The sequence below is a fragment of the Centruroides vittatus genome, unplaced genomic scaffold (assembly GCF_030686945.1).
Source record: "Centruroides vittatus isolate TY-2023 unplaced genomic scaffold, ASM3068694v2 contig_329, whole genome shotgun sequence".
Classification (NCBI taxonomy): Eukaryota; Metazoa; Arthropoda; class Arachnida; order Scorpiones; family Buthidae; genus Centruroides; species Centruroides vittatus.
In genome coordinates, this window is record NW_027122113.1 from 1,447,894 (window position 1) to 1,464,014 (window position 16,121).

Here is a 16,121-nt window from a genome sequence, read left to right on the forward strand (position 1 = left end):
CTTTATCCAGTGTTTTAATAGATTTTTAAAACTCTGTAAATGACTTTTTTTGATTTGCACATTGAGGCTGAAATTTTTGATATTTTAGTATGTTGTATAATCTTTAATCATAAAATTGCAACAATGCTTTCTCTTTCTAATCAAGCAACTAAAACCATCAGTAAGAATTTTCTACAGGTTTTTAAAATTATCTCACTCCAAGTAATAAAATTAATATTTTCAAAAATTAAAACAAAGGTTTGACAAAGAAGTGAAAATACAGAGTAGGCCCTAATTATGTTCTCTATTTTATTTTACAGTAATCATGTTGAAATTCATAAACATGATTACAAAACATATATATATAAACATTATAGTGAAGGATTTTGAGTTTCATTTTATTTCAATATGGCAGTAATGTCAATGCACACGCTTTCACAGCATTTTGTTTCCTCAAAGACTTTCAAAAACATTTCTGGTATCATTAAACGCACAGTTACCATAACTCTCTCCAGAATGCAACTTTATCATATAAATATAATCCTTTACAAAATCCCAGAGGAAGAAATCTAAGGGGTAATGTTGAGCAATCTGGGAGGCCATGGGATATTATTACCCAATACTGTGAAGAAGTTATTTAGAGTTGCACAAACCTCTCAGGCACAATAAGCTTAAGCTCTATTTAACTGAAGGACAATTATTACTGAGTAAATCCTGTTGTCGCATGTCTGGAAGGACAATTGCAGTCAGAACATCACAAGGTATGATATTTGAAATCCTTCTCTGGGATATGTTTTATAATAGCATGTAATTTAATTTGTATGGCTTTCAACATAATTGCTTTAAAACGAAATAATGGAGATAATTATAGCCCACTCCATATTTATGAAGAAGCTATGTTGTCATATGAATATCTTATGAATATTTAAGAAAATGGATTTAAATGTTTGATAAATTTGATTGTTTTAAGTAACTGAACTTAAAAGATAATAATAAGTACAGTAATATTGTAAAAAGTATAATGTATTTATAAGGTAAATGAATTTATATAAATGCTATAAAATATCTTAATCAGTTTTGTAACCACAAACAATTTATTAGTCAAGTAAATGCTGATGATTCTTAATTTAATACTTTAGCTTGCAATCAGAAATGGGTAAGATATTTCAATGTAACTAAGTCTATTGAATACAATTCAGAATATTTTTTGTACTCTGGAACATAAATGCTGAAAAAAAATCTTTTCAATATATTAGAGTTCCACAAATCCAACTTAATATGGACTGAGAAGGTGACAAATTACCAAAAATCATTTTATTTTTATGTTTTATGGCATAATGATGAATGATGCTAGTTTAAATAATAGAATTTTCATAAAGGTATTATATGTGTAAGAGAGTAATTGAAATTATATGTGCAAATTCATACACATATTAAGTACATACAATAGTTACTAATTTTATTTGTAGTTAAATTTTAATTTAAAAAAAATATTGGCTATTCAGTGGATATTTTTGAATTAGTGATATTTGTGTTATGGCATTTTGCACCTTGGAAAAAAGGTTCTATTCTTTGTTAGCACATGAAATTGATGCTATCATCAAGTGTCACAAGTCAAAAATGGTAGTGAAGATATAGATGAAAATACAGCATTGAAGCAAAAGACTTGAAATACTTTTATTTAATTGATTATCTTTTTAAAATTTTATATTAAATTGATTTGTATAGCAAAAAATTCAAAAACAATTGTTTTAGCATAGAAAATAAATACATAATGTTTTACCTCGCTCTACGCACATCAATACTTGGCCGTCTTTTTTGTTTAACTTCAAGAACTTCACCTGGTCTTAATTTCTTTGTTGCTCCTGTTTCATCAACTGCAATTCCTTTCTAATAACAATAATGGCAATAACTATTATTATTGTGAAAATATATTTACCTAGTATATAAATATTTTAAATAAAATAGAATCTTTATTAGGAATATCTAAAATATATTTTCCCAAATATATAAATGTTATTTTTGAAAAATAAATTTATTACTTTAATTTTTTTTTAAATAAAATTTAAAAGTTCTTTATTAGTTTTTATCTATTAATTTATTTATATAATTTTTTTATATTTTCAAATTTTAAAGATATCTTTAAATAACTATAGTTTTATTAAAATTTCTAAATTTTAAAGAATAAAGTAAAGTTAGAAAGATAGTAGAGAAAAATCCATTTGTTCAATTTTAAAAAAACACACAATCATACAAATAAAATCTATTTTCAAAATTTATAAAAATCATGTATAATTTTGATATACTCAGATATAAAAATGTAATCATTCTATGGTTTTGATATATTCTACACATGTAATACAATATAATAAATTCTAATTTAAATATAGGAAATAACCAATCTAATATATAATAAAGAATATATCATTACACTATAAATTACAATTTCAAGCATTTTGAAATTAAACCTTTTTATTAAAATTAATTATAGAAAAATAGTTTTCAGATAAGTTTAAACTTTAGTGATATATTTGTGAATTATAATTAATTTTGACTGTAAAATTTCAAATTGTTTTTAATAGCATTCAAATATCTGGTATTATTTATTAAGTATATCTTTTACAATAACATCATTTTAAGCTTTCATCAAAGATGAATTTAACTATTTATAGTACATACAAAATAATGACAACAAATAAATACATATTTTAAAATTTATATTCAGTATTTAAAGTTTATATGTGTTAAATATATTTATAACTTTACAAATAAAATGATAAATTTTATTTTTTAATCTTAATGCTATATAAAATTAAATTATAAATGAAGATTTGTATTAACAAGTTTAAATAACATTTTTAAATACATCACATTAAATATAACTTATTTATAACTTTATATCTAAGTAATAGCCTATGTCATCTTATACTTTTAAATAACAATTCCTTACATTTATAAAAAGAAAAATATTTTTATACATTACCATTCTTCAGATGTCTTCAATTACATTACGTGCCATATCATTACAAACAACAAGCATGCACATAACACATATTTTATGTTGTGTAACATATAACATATTACCAATTTAAAGTGGATATTAATTTAACTATATGAACATAAATAAAATCAGTACTATTAATATAAAAGATTATCAGTTTTAAAAAGATGACAAATTACATAATAAATATCAATTGATATTTAATAATTAAGTCTACTTCTTAATAATAATAATAATTTGCCACAAATTTTACTTTGCTCAATAACTAATTACTAATGAAATATACAAATTATCATATATCAATCTAATGTTTTATTTTGTTTCATATAAATTGATATAGGTAATTAATTATCTAACATTTATTTTATTTTCTTTAAACAAAATATATTTAAAAGCATTTATATTTACTATTATAACTTAAAAAATTAAACAGACATTATTAAGATTAAAGACTAAAATATAAGTAATCATTTAGTAATATTGTAATGTGAATGGAAAATGAATTAAGTTAATCTACTATGTAAGGCATTGTTATGTTATCTACCTTATTCTTAACATTTAGTTTATTTTAGTTAACTATATTTAATCAATCAAATTTTATTGTAAAAGGTCAAGATCTATATATAAGGGAAGCAAAATACAAAAATAAATTACATTTTTTAGTACAAAATTCTTAGTTTGATAACATAATTAGTAAAAAAAACTCTCTTTTTTACAAATGAGAACCAAGAACAAAAGTTAATTCCTAATACAAACTTCTTAGTTTGATAATATTGATTACATTATTATAAACATTTTCACCAATGTACTGAATATAGTAATAAACTGGAATATTTTGACTTATTTTTATTATTATTTTTAACTAAATTATTTATATTTGCTAATTAACATTTTCATATTTTATTTACATATATAAAAGAAATTCTGATATAAGAAAATTATCCAAATATTCGGGTTTGTAAATGTATTCAAAATGATATATTCTAACATATTGCAACTAAATTTTTTAGTACCATGATACAGTGGTGTGCAGTGACATTTGATGATAGGGAAGTTGTGTTTCCATAAAAATTTTAAACAAATACTGGAAATGATAAAAATAAACAGTTTATTTATTTTGCTTCTAAAATAGATACATTGACACAAAACAAAGATATAAGCACTTGTTTTTATTATTTTTTGTAAACTAACTCTATTCAGCAATTTTTTTCCACAAAGTCATTAATTACTTTATCATAAAAATTGTTTGTCATTAATTCTATCAAAGTATTTAGAAGCCCTTTTTCTATTGAAAGCAATGCCAGTGATGACAATCTTTCCTCTGACTGAGTGTTCCTTGCAAATGTATGAATTCACTTCGTGGTTGAAAAACTGCACTTAACAGATGCACTCATAATGGTACCGTAAAAATTAATGATATTAAATCATGTAATTCTTTTAGTAGATCTTTGTTCAGATTGCCATTAATTATAATATGTTTTATGTCTAAGAGTGACTTGCCAATATAGTCTGGACATGAATATAAATATTGCAATTCACTATGTAATTTAGATAAATCAAAAAATTCTCCATAAAATTTAGTTAATTTGAAGAATTTAAAACTCGCTTTGGAAAATTTTTTTCATAATATTTAAAATTATTAACATTTAAAAGTGATAAAAATTCTAAAGATTTTATGTCTGAAAATCTGTCAATATAATTATAATTAAAAGAAAATTATAATTAAATATAGCTATGTAAAGAAACATGCATAAAAATAACATAAAACATTCTTCACTTTTTAAATCTTAAAACAATGCACTTAGTCAAATAGCTCCCTACAAGTGGCTAATGGATAGAATCACTGAAAGAGTTATATGATATTTTGGTGTATAGCATCCACCAGCTAAACTGCAAGAAGTTTACATGCGCAAATGCATGTAATCTGGCTGCTTTACACAATTCAACTATTTTCACCCTGGAAACTGTCCCATATTTGGCAATACAATGCTTCTATTGGGAATATGCATATACAAATTTATATTCAAATATACAATATCAATCTCATCATTGTTTTTCACATGTATAGAAATTTGTAATAAGATACATAATGCAGTTATAATAAATTATTAATTTTAAGTAATACAAAGTACATTAAAATTGAAAATAATCACACAATACACAGTGCGGCAATTAAATTCCGGGACTGAAGCTATATCTCAGCAACCAGTAGCGACATCTGTTTAAATTTTATGTCATATGAAGTTTGGACATATATGAACATAATCTAAAACTTTTATTTAAATCGATTGACGTTTATCATTGTTTTTGATATTTTGTTAATCAGTTTGTTTTGTTACAGGTCAGAAAACAATAATGGAACAACGTGCTGTTATTAAATTTCACGCTAAACTTGGCACAAGTGCCACAGAAACATTCAAAATGATGCAAAAAGTGTATGGAAGTGAGTGTTTATCACGGTCAAAGACTTTTGAGTGGCACAAGCAATTTTTGGAAGGCAGACAATCACTGGAGGACGACAAACGTGTGGGAAGGCCAAAAACAATTCGAACAGCAGATTCGATTCAAAAAGTGCAAGAATTTGTATCCAACGATCGCAATGCGACACTGAGAATGATGGAACAGGCATTAAACATTAACAAAGAGACAATATGACAAATTCTTAAAGAAGATTTGGAAAAAACAAAGGTCTGTGCTAAATTTGTTCCGCACACACTAACCCAGAGCAAAAATTGATGAGACTGGAACATTCCAGAGAGATTGTATGAGCAGCAAATAACAGCTCAACCTTCCTCAAATCAATTGTTACTGGTGACGAGACCTGGTGTTTTCAATATGACCCACAAACAAAATGTCAAAGTGCCGAATGGAAGTCAAAATCATCACCTCAAGCCAAGAAAACACAAAAAGTTCCATCAAAAATCAAGACGATGTTCATTGTTTTCTTCGATAGCAAAGGCATCATCCACCGTGAGTTCGTCCCACAGGGTCAAACAGTTACTGCTGCTTTCTACTTGGGAGTTTTACAACGATTAATGGGAAGAATTCGTCGAATTCGACCAGAATATCGCAATTCTGATGACTGGTGTTTGTTACACGATAATGCACCGAGTCACACATCATTGATTGTTCGTCAATTTTTGGCACGAAATCAAGTCTGTGTGTTGAATCATTCGCCATATTCCCCCGATTTAGCACCATGTGACTTCTCTTTATTTCCAAAAATGAAAATGAAGTTGAAAGGACGCATTTTTAATGATATTGAAACCATCCAAAGAGAGTCTACGTGCATATTAGAGGCAATACCGAAAATTGAGCTTGAGCAGGCATTTGAATCACTATTGAATCGCTATAAAAAGTGTATTGAAGCAGGAGGAGAGTATTTTGAATAATTTAATAAAAAGATTTGAATAAAATTGTTTTGTTTCATTTTTATAGATCCAGTCCCGGAATATAATTGCCGCACTGTGTATGTACTTATATTTTAGAAAATACAAGGGAAGCAGTGCTTCCACAGCTTCCATGGACAGCACACCACTGCCATGATAACATTTGCATACAATTTTGTCATTTTTAAGCATGTTTAACTATTTTGTTCCTAATTAAATTTTTGATGATAGTTTATAGTAATTCAAGTTTCAACTAAGAGATCAATTAAAGGAAAGTGAATGAAATTAATAGTAGATGTGTTATTTGTTGTTTACTAGTAATATATTATATATTTTTACTAATTCAATTATATATGTTACAGTAAAAACCCGTTTTTACTGAAAATGCGTTTTAACTAGTTGAAACTAGTTTTTACTGGATGTCATTGTTAAAACTAGAATTTACTGCTAGTCAAAAATAAATTTGAGTTAAAACTAGTTTTAACTAGACAAATCGGGTTTTAACAAAATGGCTTAGTAAAAACTGTTTCGACCAAGGTCATTCAGCTAACATGTTCCTATAGTGTATGATGAATTTCGTATCACTTTAACCCTTTTCCCCCGACATCTTGTTTACGTTTATTTTGCGATCCCTCCTAAGGCAATATAGATCAGTCAGGCGATATTATTTTAAAAGTTTACCAAAAATCAAATTATCATTATATCTATACCAAAAAAATCACTTACATTTATTAATATCTTTAGTTTTAAATACGATATTTTTCAATGCATTTTATTAGAAAAATTTATAAGAAAAAAAATAATATATATCAGAACTGACACATAAACTTGATAATTTGTAACATTTTGTGAAAATTAACATTGTCTAGTTACATAGTTGTTTGCTGGCACTGAGCCAGAAAGACGTAGAATATTGTTTTGTACAATTTGATATAACACTTATGCATGTATGTTTATTCGTTGTGAAATTATCGCACATTATACCAAACATTTGTTTGAAATCAAAATTTTATACTGCTATCAACTAATATAATGAATTATTATACTTTATTCACTTCATATCGAATGAGATTATATGTGTTGTTAATAAATTTTACAAAAATCGATATTTACCAAAGTAACGATGAACCAGTACCCTCGAAGTTTTGCTTAAAAAGCCAGGGTACCGATCGATCGGTGCCTTCAGGGACAAAGGGTTAATTAATGTTAATAACACAGATGTGTGACCAATATTTTCAATAAATATCGTATTAAATAATGCAAATGTTTTAATCCCAATCATCACTTTATTTATTTCCCCAAACATATTTATGTAGCTAAAATTAGTTTTAACTAATGTTAAAAGTTAAAAAGTTAATGTTTGATTTTAGTTTTATCTAAAATCAAAACATGTACAGCAGTAAATTCTAGTTTTAACTAGACAAAACGGGTTATAACAATGACATCCAGTAAAAACTAGTTTCAACTAGTTAAAACGCGTTTTCACTAAAAACGGGTTTTTACTGTAACATATATACTATAATTCTTAATTTGACATTATATAATCATTTTCGTGCCAAAAAATATTATAAAAAAATATATCAATACATTCAATACTGCATATCTTGTCTTGACTTTATAAATGATGTAAATTCTTCAATTATATAATTCAATTAAAATGTTTTATTTGTTCTATAATTAAAACAAATATATATATATATATATATATATATATATATATATATAGTTGTAGGGGTTGAAGTAAATACTTTTAGATACCATTAAAGGTCTTGAAAATTTAAATTAATCTACAAGACCTTTAAAAACATTTTTACATGTAGAAACTGTAAACTTTAATTTATTGCAATTCATTGCTTGAATTTTATATAGTTTGAAGCATATTTTGTGTTTTTTTAGCATTACTATACTTATTATTATTTTTTTCATATTATTATAAATGATATAAACATGTCAAAAATTCTGATACAAAACAATCATAAAGGTACCTAATCCATTAAATGTAAAAATAAATGATAAAATAATATGTAATTACAACGTTAAAAAACACAAACATTCATTTATCATCTTTTTAAAACTTTTTAATTAAACTTAATCAAATTAACAATGTAAAAAATAAATTTTAAAAATATAAAAAATAAAATGAATTAATATCCACTATTAAATATACAGTGTACACATAATATATGTTAATATACAATAATACAATTAATTTATTTTTAAACAAAAATTAACAAAATTATTACTACAAACACACAAAAAACACAATGGTATTATTAACAATTAGTTAAATATTTAGTATAATTTTTAATTTCAGATTAGAATATTTACATTTAATATTTTTCATTAATTTGAAAAATTAAACAATGATACAATAGAATTTCAACACATTCAATAAAGCTAATAAGTTGATTTGTTTTGAAAAAAGCTAAATATTATATATATTGTTTTAAAGTGCAAATTCTTATTATAAATCTATAAATATTTCATTCTGTAACAAGTGTAAATCTATTAACCTATAACTGTTCACAATGAATGGCTTTAATCACATAATTAAAGGTTGTTTCTGTATTTTCAGTCTTTTCATTCATTCTACCACTTATATAAAGAGAATGACCATTAATAATAAATCTAATTTATTGGCAATACCAATTATATTCTAATTTGGATTCTATAGTTCATCATCAAATCAAATTTAATCTGCACATAAAATAATCAACTGTATTACTTTTTTAATACTATCACTGACTAATCAATTTTAGAAATGAACACTAAAGTTAGTGTAATCCCAGTTCAAGTAATTCTTTTTTCAAATATTTAAATTAAAAAAACAAAATAATTTTTAAATTTTGCATATACTATTCAATCCATTAATTTTTAAGTTGCAATATAATTCAACTACTCAAACAAATGTGATAAAAGTTAAATTTATTTATTTACAACATGAAATGCATATAGAATAATAATAAATGCATTAAAAAAATAATAAATGACTATATTTATAAAACTGAATTTGTATAGGTTTAAAAAGTTGTCTTCTAGTATTCAGAATATTTGATTTCAGTATTGTTTCAACATTCAATTATTCCAAAGTAGAAAAATTTATCTAATAGCTTGGATATGCTAAATACCCATATATTGATCCTTAGATGATGCTCTCAGATCAATGTTTTTCAGCCTATCTTAAGATGATAAAAATAATAATTAAATTTTTCCAAAATATATGTTATTTTTAAAATGTTACTTCAAGATTTCAATGACTGCACTCAATATATTAAAACAACACTGGAAAGAATGTCACCAGTGTCGAGAAAGAGCATATGATGTGGAAAATATTTAAGAAGCTTATAAGAAATAAAAAATGAAAACACCAATACAAACAATACAATAACAGAATGCATATATCAAAAGAAAATAAAAAACAAAGAATGGTAAAAAACATAGGTTATCCCTAGAAGTAAAAGATAACATCCAATTTAAATTGTAAAAAAAAATATAAATTGTGCTCATTGTTAAGAAAATAAAAATATTAACAATAAATTTAACATTTTTTAAAAGTAAATATTTTGAGTAAAAAAAGATTGTATTAGCATAGCTCCATAACATCCATATGACTTTTATTAATAGAATGATTTGTGAAAATTGGTAATCAAACTTTTCATTGTATGGAATTTTAAAATTACTTTATGAAGTTAAATTTTTATATTTTTCTCAAAAATTTTTTAAAAGATAGCTGCTTTTTATTTTATTTTTGTTGTGTATTCTGAAAACAGATTTTTAAAAGTTGAAAATAGTTGTTGATACTATTTTCAAAATTTTACTATTTTCAATTTACTCATTGAGGGAGGCTTTGAGGGCCACTTTGCTATCTTCATACTAAAGTGTTTAATAAATGTAATTATCAAGATTACTAAAAAAAAAATCTATTGATTTAATCAAAATACATATACTAAAATTAAAAACTGCAAACTTCCTTCCTACTTTTGTAATATATTTTTCAAAAAATTTATTGAAATTCTATATATAATTAGTTTCATGTCATAATTTGTTTATATAAATTAATAAAGTTATAAAACACAAAAATTCTTATGAAAATTTTAAAGAATATTAGAAATTAATTATGTTAAAAGTCTTAAGTTTAGACTACTATGAGATTTAACATTTTCGATTACAATTCAAAGATATTAAATAATATAATTAATTACTAAATTTATTAAAACATACAGACATGTTTTAAACTTCATTACTTTAACATTAAATATTAATCACAACATATACAAAGTCATTTGAAAAAATTTTGGCCATCAAAATATATTGAAAAAATACATGGCCCAAAAATAATATGACATTTATTTACACAATATAATGATGTGAATATTTTCATATCATTAATTATATGCTAAAATTATCTGCATAATGGATAATTAAAATAAAACCATTAATTAAATAAAATTAAAACTTATGTTATTTTATAATAAGCATTGAATTAGTAAGTAATTTTAAATTAAAAAGTATGTTAAATTAAAAGTCAAATGAATATTAATATTTAATTTGAGACTGGTTTTTTTATAGTATTAAATTAAAAGGATATTTAAATAAAAATTATAGTATTTTAACATTATGTCCACTGAATAGTTTTTGTATTCCCTTTCTCTCTTCATGAGCATTATTATAAAACACACCATATTCTGATTTTATCAAAGTAATACAATTTTCAGTTTGTAATTAACAATCAATCATGTAATGTGTAAACAGCTTTTTGTTTTTCTTTATTTTTTTGAGCTGAAGAATTTGATATTTGAAAAAAAAATGAAGAATATATTATAAATGGTAATATACTTAAAATTTAATGAAATGTTTTAGTCATATTTTTTGTTTAATTAAATTTTTAAATTAATCACCCTTGCAGATTCGCAAGTTGCAAATTACTTGTTATTTTACTATTAAAATATATGTAAAAATGCATGCCTTATAAACGTAATAATTTAATAAATTATAGAATTTGCATCTAATTCAATTCAACTAGTATAAGTAACCAAAACTAAATCATGCTTATACATAATAAATAACACCAATACAAATCTCATTGTATCTCAGTTAAATTATGATTTTATTGTAATTAGAAAGTATGCAGATAATTTTTAACACCATATATAAATACATAATTAACATAATAAAAAGATACACCATAACAGGAATATCTGATATTTTACTGCTAATTATGTTACAAGATTATTTTTAATGTATGTACACTTTAATTAATAATAAAGAAATAAAATATGAATTTTAAATATTCTTTCATTTTACTAAAATATTTTGTAATAATTGCAGTAAAATATCCTTAAAAATGTATCACTGTTGCTTTGCAAAATATAACAAAATAAAAATTCAAAAAAGCTCTATAAATGAAAAGTTTACAAAAATTTAAAATAAAATTTATAAACATAAAAGGAAATAAATTATTTAATGTTAAAATACATGAATTATTCACAATGAATGAAACATAAAGGTGCTTACACAACAGAAACTAATCAAATATATCAAACAAACAAATATAAAACAGCATAAAATTGCAACAGTGAAATATTCCTGCATTTTAACAATGACTTTTAAAACATTATGGCACGTATTCCTTGGACTATGACAAAAATACGAGACCTACCTCATCTGCTATAATGATGGATGGTCGGCGTGAACCAGCAGGACTTGGACTTACATCCAATGCAGCAGAGCCTTTCCTTCCTGGTTCTGGAGTTGGTTCCTTAATGAGAGGGACAGCAGAAGGTTTTCTTTTGTCTTCACCCTTTGGTTCTTCAACTGATATTTGAGGAACAGCATCTTTCAATGAAGGCTTCTTTTCATCTGGTTTCTTAGGTTCTTCTTTTTTCTTTATTATAAAATTATTCAAAAAAATAAGTTCTCAAAAATTAAATTATCATTTTCATGTTAATGCTTTTCCATTTATCACACTTATTTCCAAACATGTCTTCAATTCATTCATGTCAAGTTATAAGAAGAGAATGTTAGTAAAAGTGGGAAATGATTATGATATTCAAAATTAATTATATTGTATATTACACACAATGTTAAATATAGGAATACCTTCAACATATCTTCTAATTCTTCTACTGTTAATATTTTTCCATGCACCATAACAAATGATCCAGGTTTAAAACAGAATGAAGAACTTGCAACTGTAGAACCAAAATACTTTTTTATTTCTAAATTTGAAGTTTCACTAACTGAAAATCTTCGTCCAATAGTCTTTCTTATTGAATTTAAATCATCACATGAAGAATATCTGCGATTTCTATAATTTGCTTTTGCAAAGTTCTCATTATTATTAACATTTAAATGTTGATTTGATATAGTTAAAGAATCATCAAGAAAACCAAATTTTGTGTTACCAGTTTGATTTAATGTCATTTGAATATTATTGGAACAAGAATTTGTTAAAGTTTCAGACTCATCTACAATAATTTTTGGTGTTGGATATTTCGTAACTGTTTCTGCATGTTGTTTCTGATGGCTAGAAATGTGAATGGCATGATTTTCTTTAGAACTTGAATAACTGGAATCTGAATTTGTTATATCTGCACTCAACTTTAAACATTTCAAGCCATTTGTCGAAGGAATTTCTAAAACATGCTATGTGAGAATATTAGATACAAATGAAAAACATTTTGTTATTACAAGATTATTTCATGCATAACAATTAAATAAATTAAATTCTAAATAGAGTATAATTATTATTATCTCTAAGATTAGCGCATAAATCAAATTTAAAAAATTTTGCACACAGGTTACAGCATAAATATTATCAATAAAATAATAGCTAAACACAAAATGTATAAATTTATTGATGAATATTTTAGTAAATTCACATTATTAATAAAGTATTATAAAATAATATCATACTATAATTCATATAACATATTAAATTTCAATTATATAAAATAGAATTTTTCATATACTGTAAAAAATATGCAAAAAATAAATATGACTCTGTAATGAAAAAATAAATTTTATTCACAACCTTTATTATAAATATTATATAAAATAAAATATTTTGTCACTAATTTCATTTAATTCAAATGTTTTATTATTCTTAAAACACAATATTACATGATCAGAAGTGTACAAAATTTAACATAAAACAATATAAAAAAATTATAATATATTATAATTTTCTTACATTGTTTTAATATAAATTTTAATAAATAGTTATATATTAATATATAAAATTATTTATAATATATAAAGATCCTTTTAGAATTACAAAAAGGAAAAAATCCAATCTCCTTTAATTCATTTCTGCATAAAATAAATTTAATTTTTTGTTATCAACTACTTTTTGTATCCTGAATTTTTAAATCATAATCTAAAATAAAAAAAAAAGTAATCATTGACACTGAATGAAACTAATATACTTTTGTTGTTATGCCATCAATTATTCTGAATGTATGATTTGACTATCTACGTGTATTTATTTTTTTTTTCCATTTAAAATAATAAGAGAAAATTAATAAAAGTTATCATGTAAAAATTTGCATTAAAAGTTTCTATTAATTTTATTGAAAATTAATTTCTTTCTTTATTATTAAATATATTATTCTTCATATAAATAAATGTACTGTAATTTTCTGAATATAATTTATGGAGTTTATGTTAAAAAGACATCTGACTTCTATAGTGTGGACTATGCCAAGTCTGCATATAATTTGCACAATTTTTACACATCAAAACAGGGTTCTAAAATCACTTTATTTTTGTTTACATTAAGACGTTTTCTTGAAGTCCTTACAAATTGCATCACTTCATTGCTAATGCACCAAAAAACAAATAAACAACAAAATGATCTTGCAAAAATTATGACTCTAAACTTTTTGTCAAGAAAAATTACCCTTGTGGATTATGTGACAATAAATTGCACCTGAAAGTTATAAGCTGCTCAAATTATAAGCAAAAAATTATGATAGTTTGAGTTTTAATTAAGAAAAGAAAATCAAAATAGAATAGAATATTTTTGCTGTATTTGAATACAAAATGTATTTTTGGAACAAAAATTTGAAATTTAAGCATTTTTAAGTTTATATATGTATCTTCAAGAGTTAATGGGATCAATTAGGCTTCATTTTACTCTAAAAAGGCAGATAAATGAGTTAGTTTATTCTGAAAAAAGCATTTTGTGTTGAATGACATGTCTGGAGCATATCTGATATATGTATTAGTTGTTGCTACTTTAATTGTTTGTTTAACAAACAAATTTATAATTTATACAGATTTTTAACATAATTTAATCAAATTGGTTCTGTAGTAATTATAAATTTTTATTTCCTTTCACAAATGTTTAGAAATTCAATAAAATTAATATATATGTTTATTAATAACAGGAAAAAAGTCTAATTGATAGCTAGTGATTATTTCAATTACAGAAGTTAAAATCTTTTGCATCTATATTCACAACAATATTTAAAATCAAGAATTATATCCCTGCAATAAATGGGTCTCATAGACCCAAGTGACTTTTGCAGTATATATTTGTTATGTATTTATATAGGTAGGCAATTATTATTACACAAATCTTCCTACTAAGGGTGGTACTAAAATTCATGTAAAATTCAAATAGAATAATTTTACTATGCCATGGATAGCAGAAATTTCGGTCTGATAGACCCAGGCTATTCATCCGTGTAAGTCTTTTTTATGCTTTGTATACATATGTATTTCATTTATTTGAGTTATTTGTTTACATAATTTATAGGTTTTAATGCTATGCATCTAGTGAACAATTACATTATCATCATACATAATTTTGATCTCTGTATGAGGCATTCCTAGTTTGCTTGCAGTGAACATTCTGTTGTATTGCAATACAATGATTTCTTTGATATATCTTAGGTAAAAGTTGAGATTATTGAAAAAAGGCTTTAACAACTATTAAAACACCTTTTTAAGTGTAATTGATACTTTTTGGTAAACTAAAAAACATTGTAGAAAAATACGTACAAGTTTACCCGCATGGGTCTGACAGACTCAAGGCATTCATCCCTGGAATTTTTCAATGCTATTCAACACAGAAATATAATTTAAGATTTTGCACTCAAAATCCTAGAATTAGAATTATTTAACTTTTCATATTCATTAATGGATTGAAATGGAGATCTATAATACTATGAAATGAAAAATAATTACTATTTTGTTACAAGACTTTAAAAATTAAAGCAAATAAAAGACAGGAAAGAAATTAAAACCACTAAAAAAACCTAATATCCAGTAGAGTAGAAGAAATAAGTGCTAACGGAAAGAAGAAAGAAAGAAATGTTTAAAATTGGGACAAAATTCGAACAAAAATAAAAATGTTACATTTTTAAAGACTATTTTAAATATTTGGCTACAACATAAGTATTTTTGGTAGTTGAGATCAGTTTAAAACATGAAATGACAAAATCAAAACAAATTTAAATCTTAATTACAAAAACATAGTTACTTTGGACTAATGAATAAATTTAAATCTGTTTATGTTGTCTTAAGACAAATTCAATCAGAATAAACAATAACATGTAATACAAGAATTAAATCAACAGCAGCAATATTTAAAAGTTAAATTTAGAACTGATGAATGATGATTATAGATTTTAACTTAACTCATGATTTAAATCTAATTCTAAGTTTAACTCAAGATGATGAATAAAACTGTTAGTACAGTAACAGAGTCAAATTCTTGTATTCTTAAATTTAAATACTATTGAAAA

General features: G+C 23.9%; 1 protein-coding gene across 1 annotated transcript in view; it reads right to left on the bottom strand.

Annotated features, from left to right (window-relative positions):
- LOC136973742 (twitchin-like) overlaps positions 1–16,121 on the bottom strand; it is a 245,808-nt gene that overhangs the window by 126,263 nt on the left and 103,424 nt on the right. The window contains 3 exon segments of the mRNA XM_067268488.1: positions 1,763–1,869; positions 12,029–12,253; positions 12,469–13,014. Coding sequence (XP_067124589.1) covers positions 1,763–1,869; positions 12,029–12,253; positions 12,469–13,014 — 878 coding nt within the window.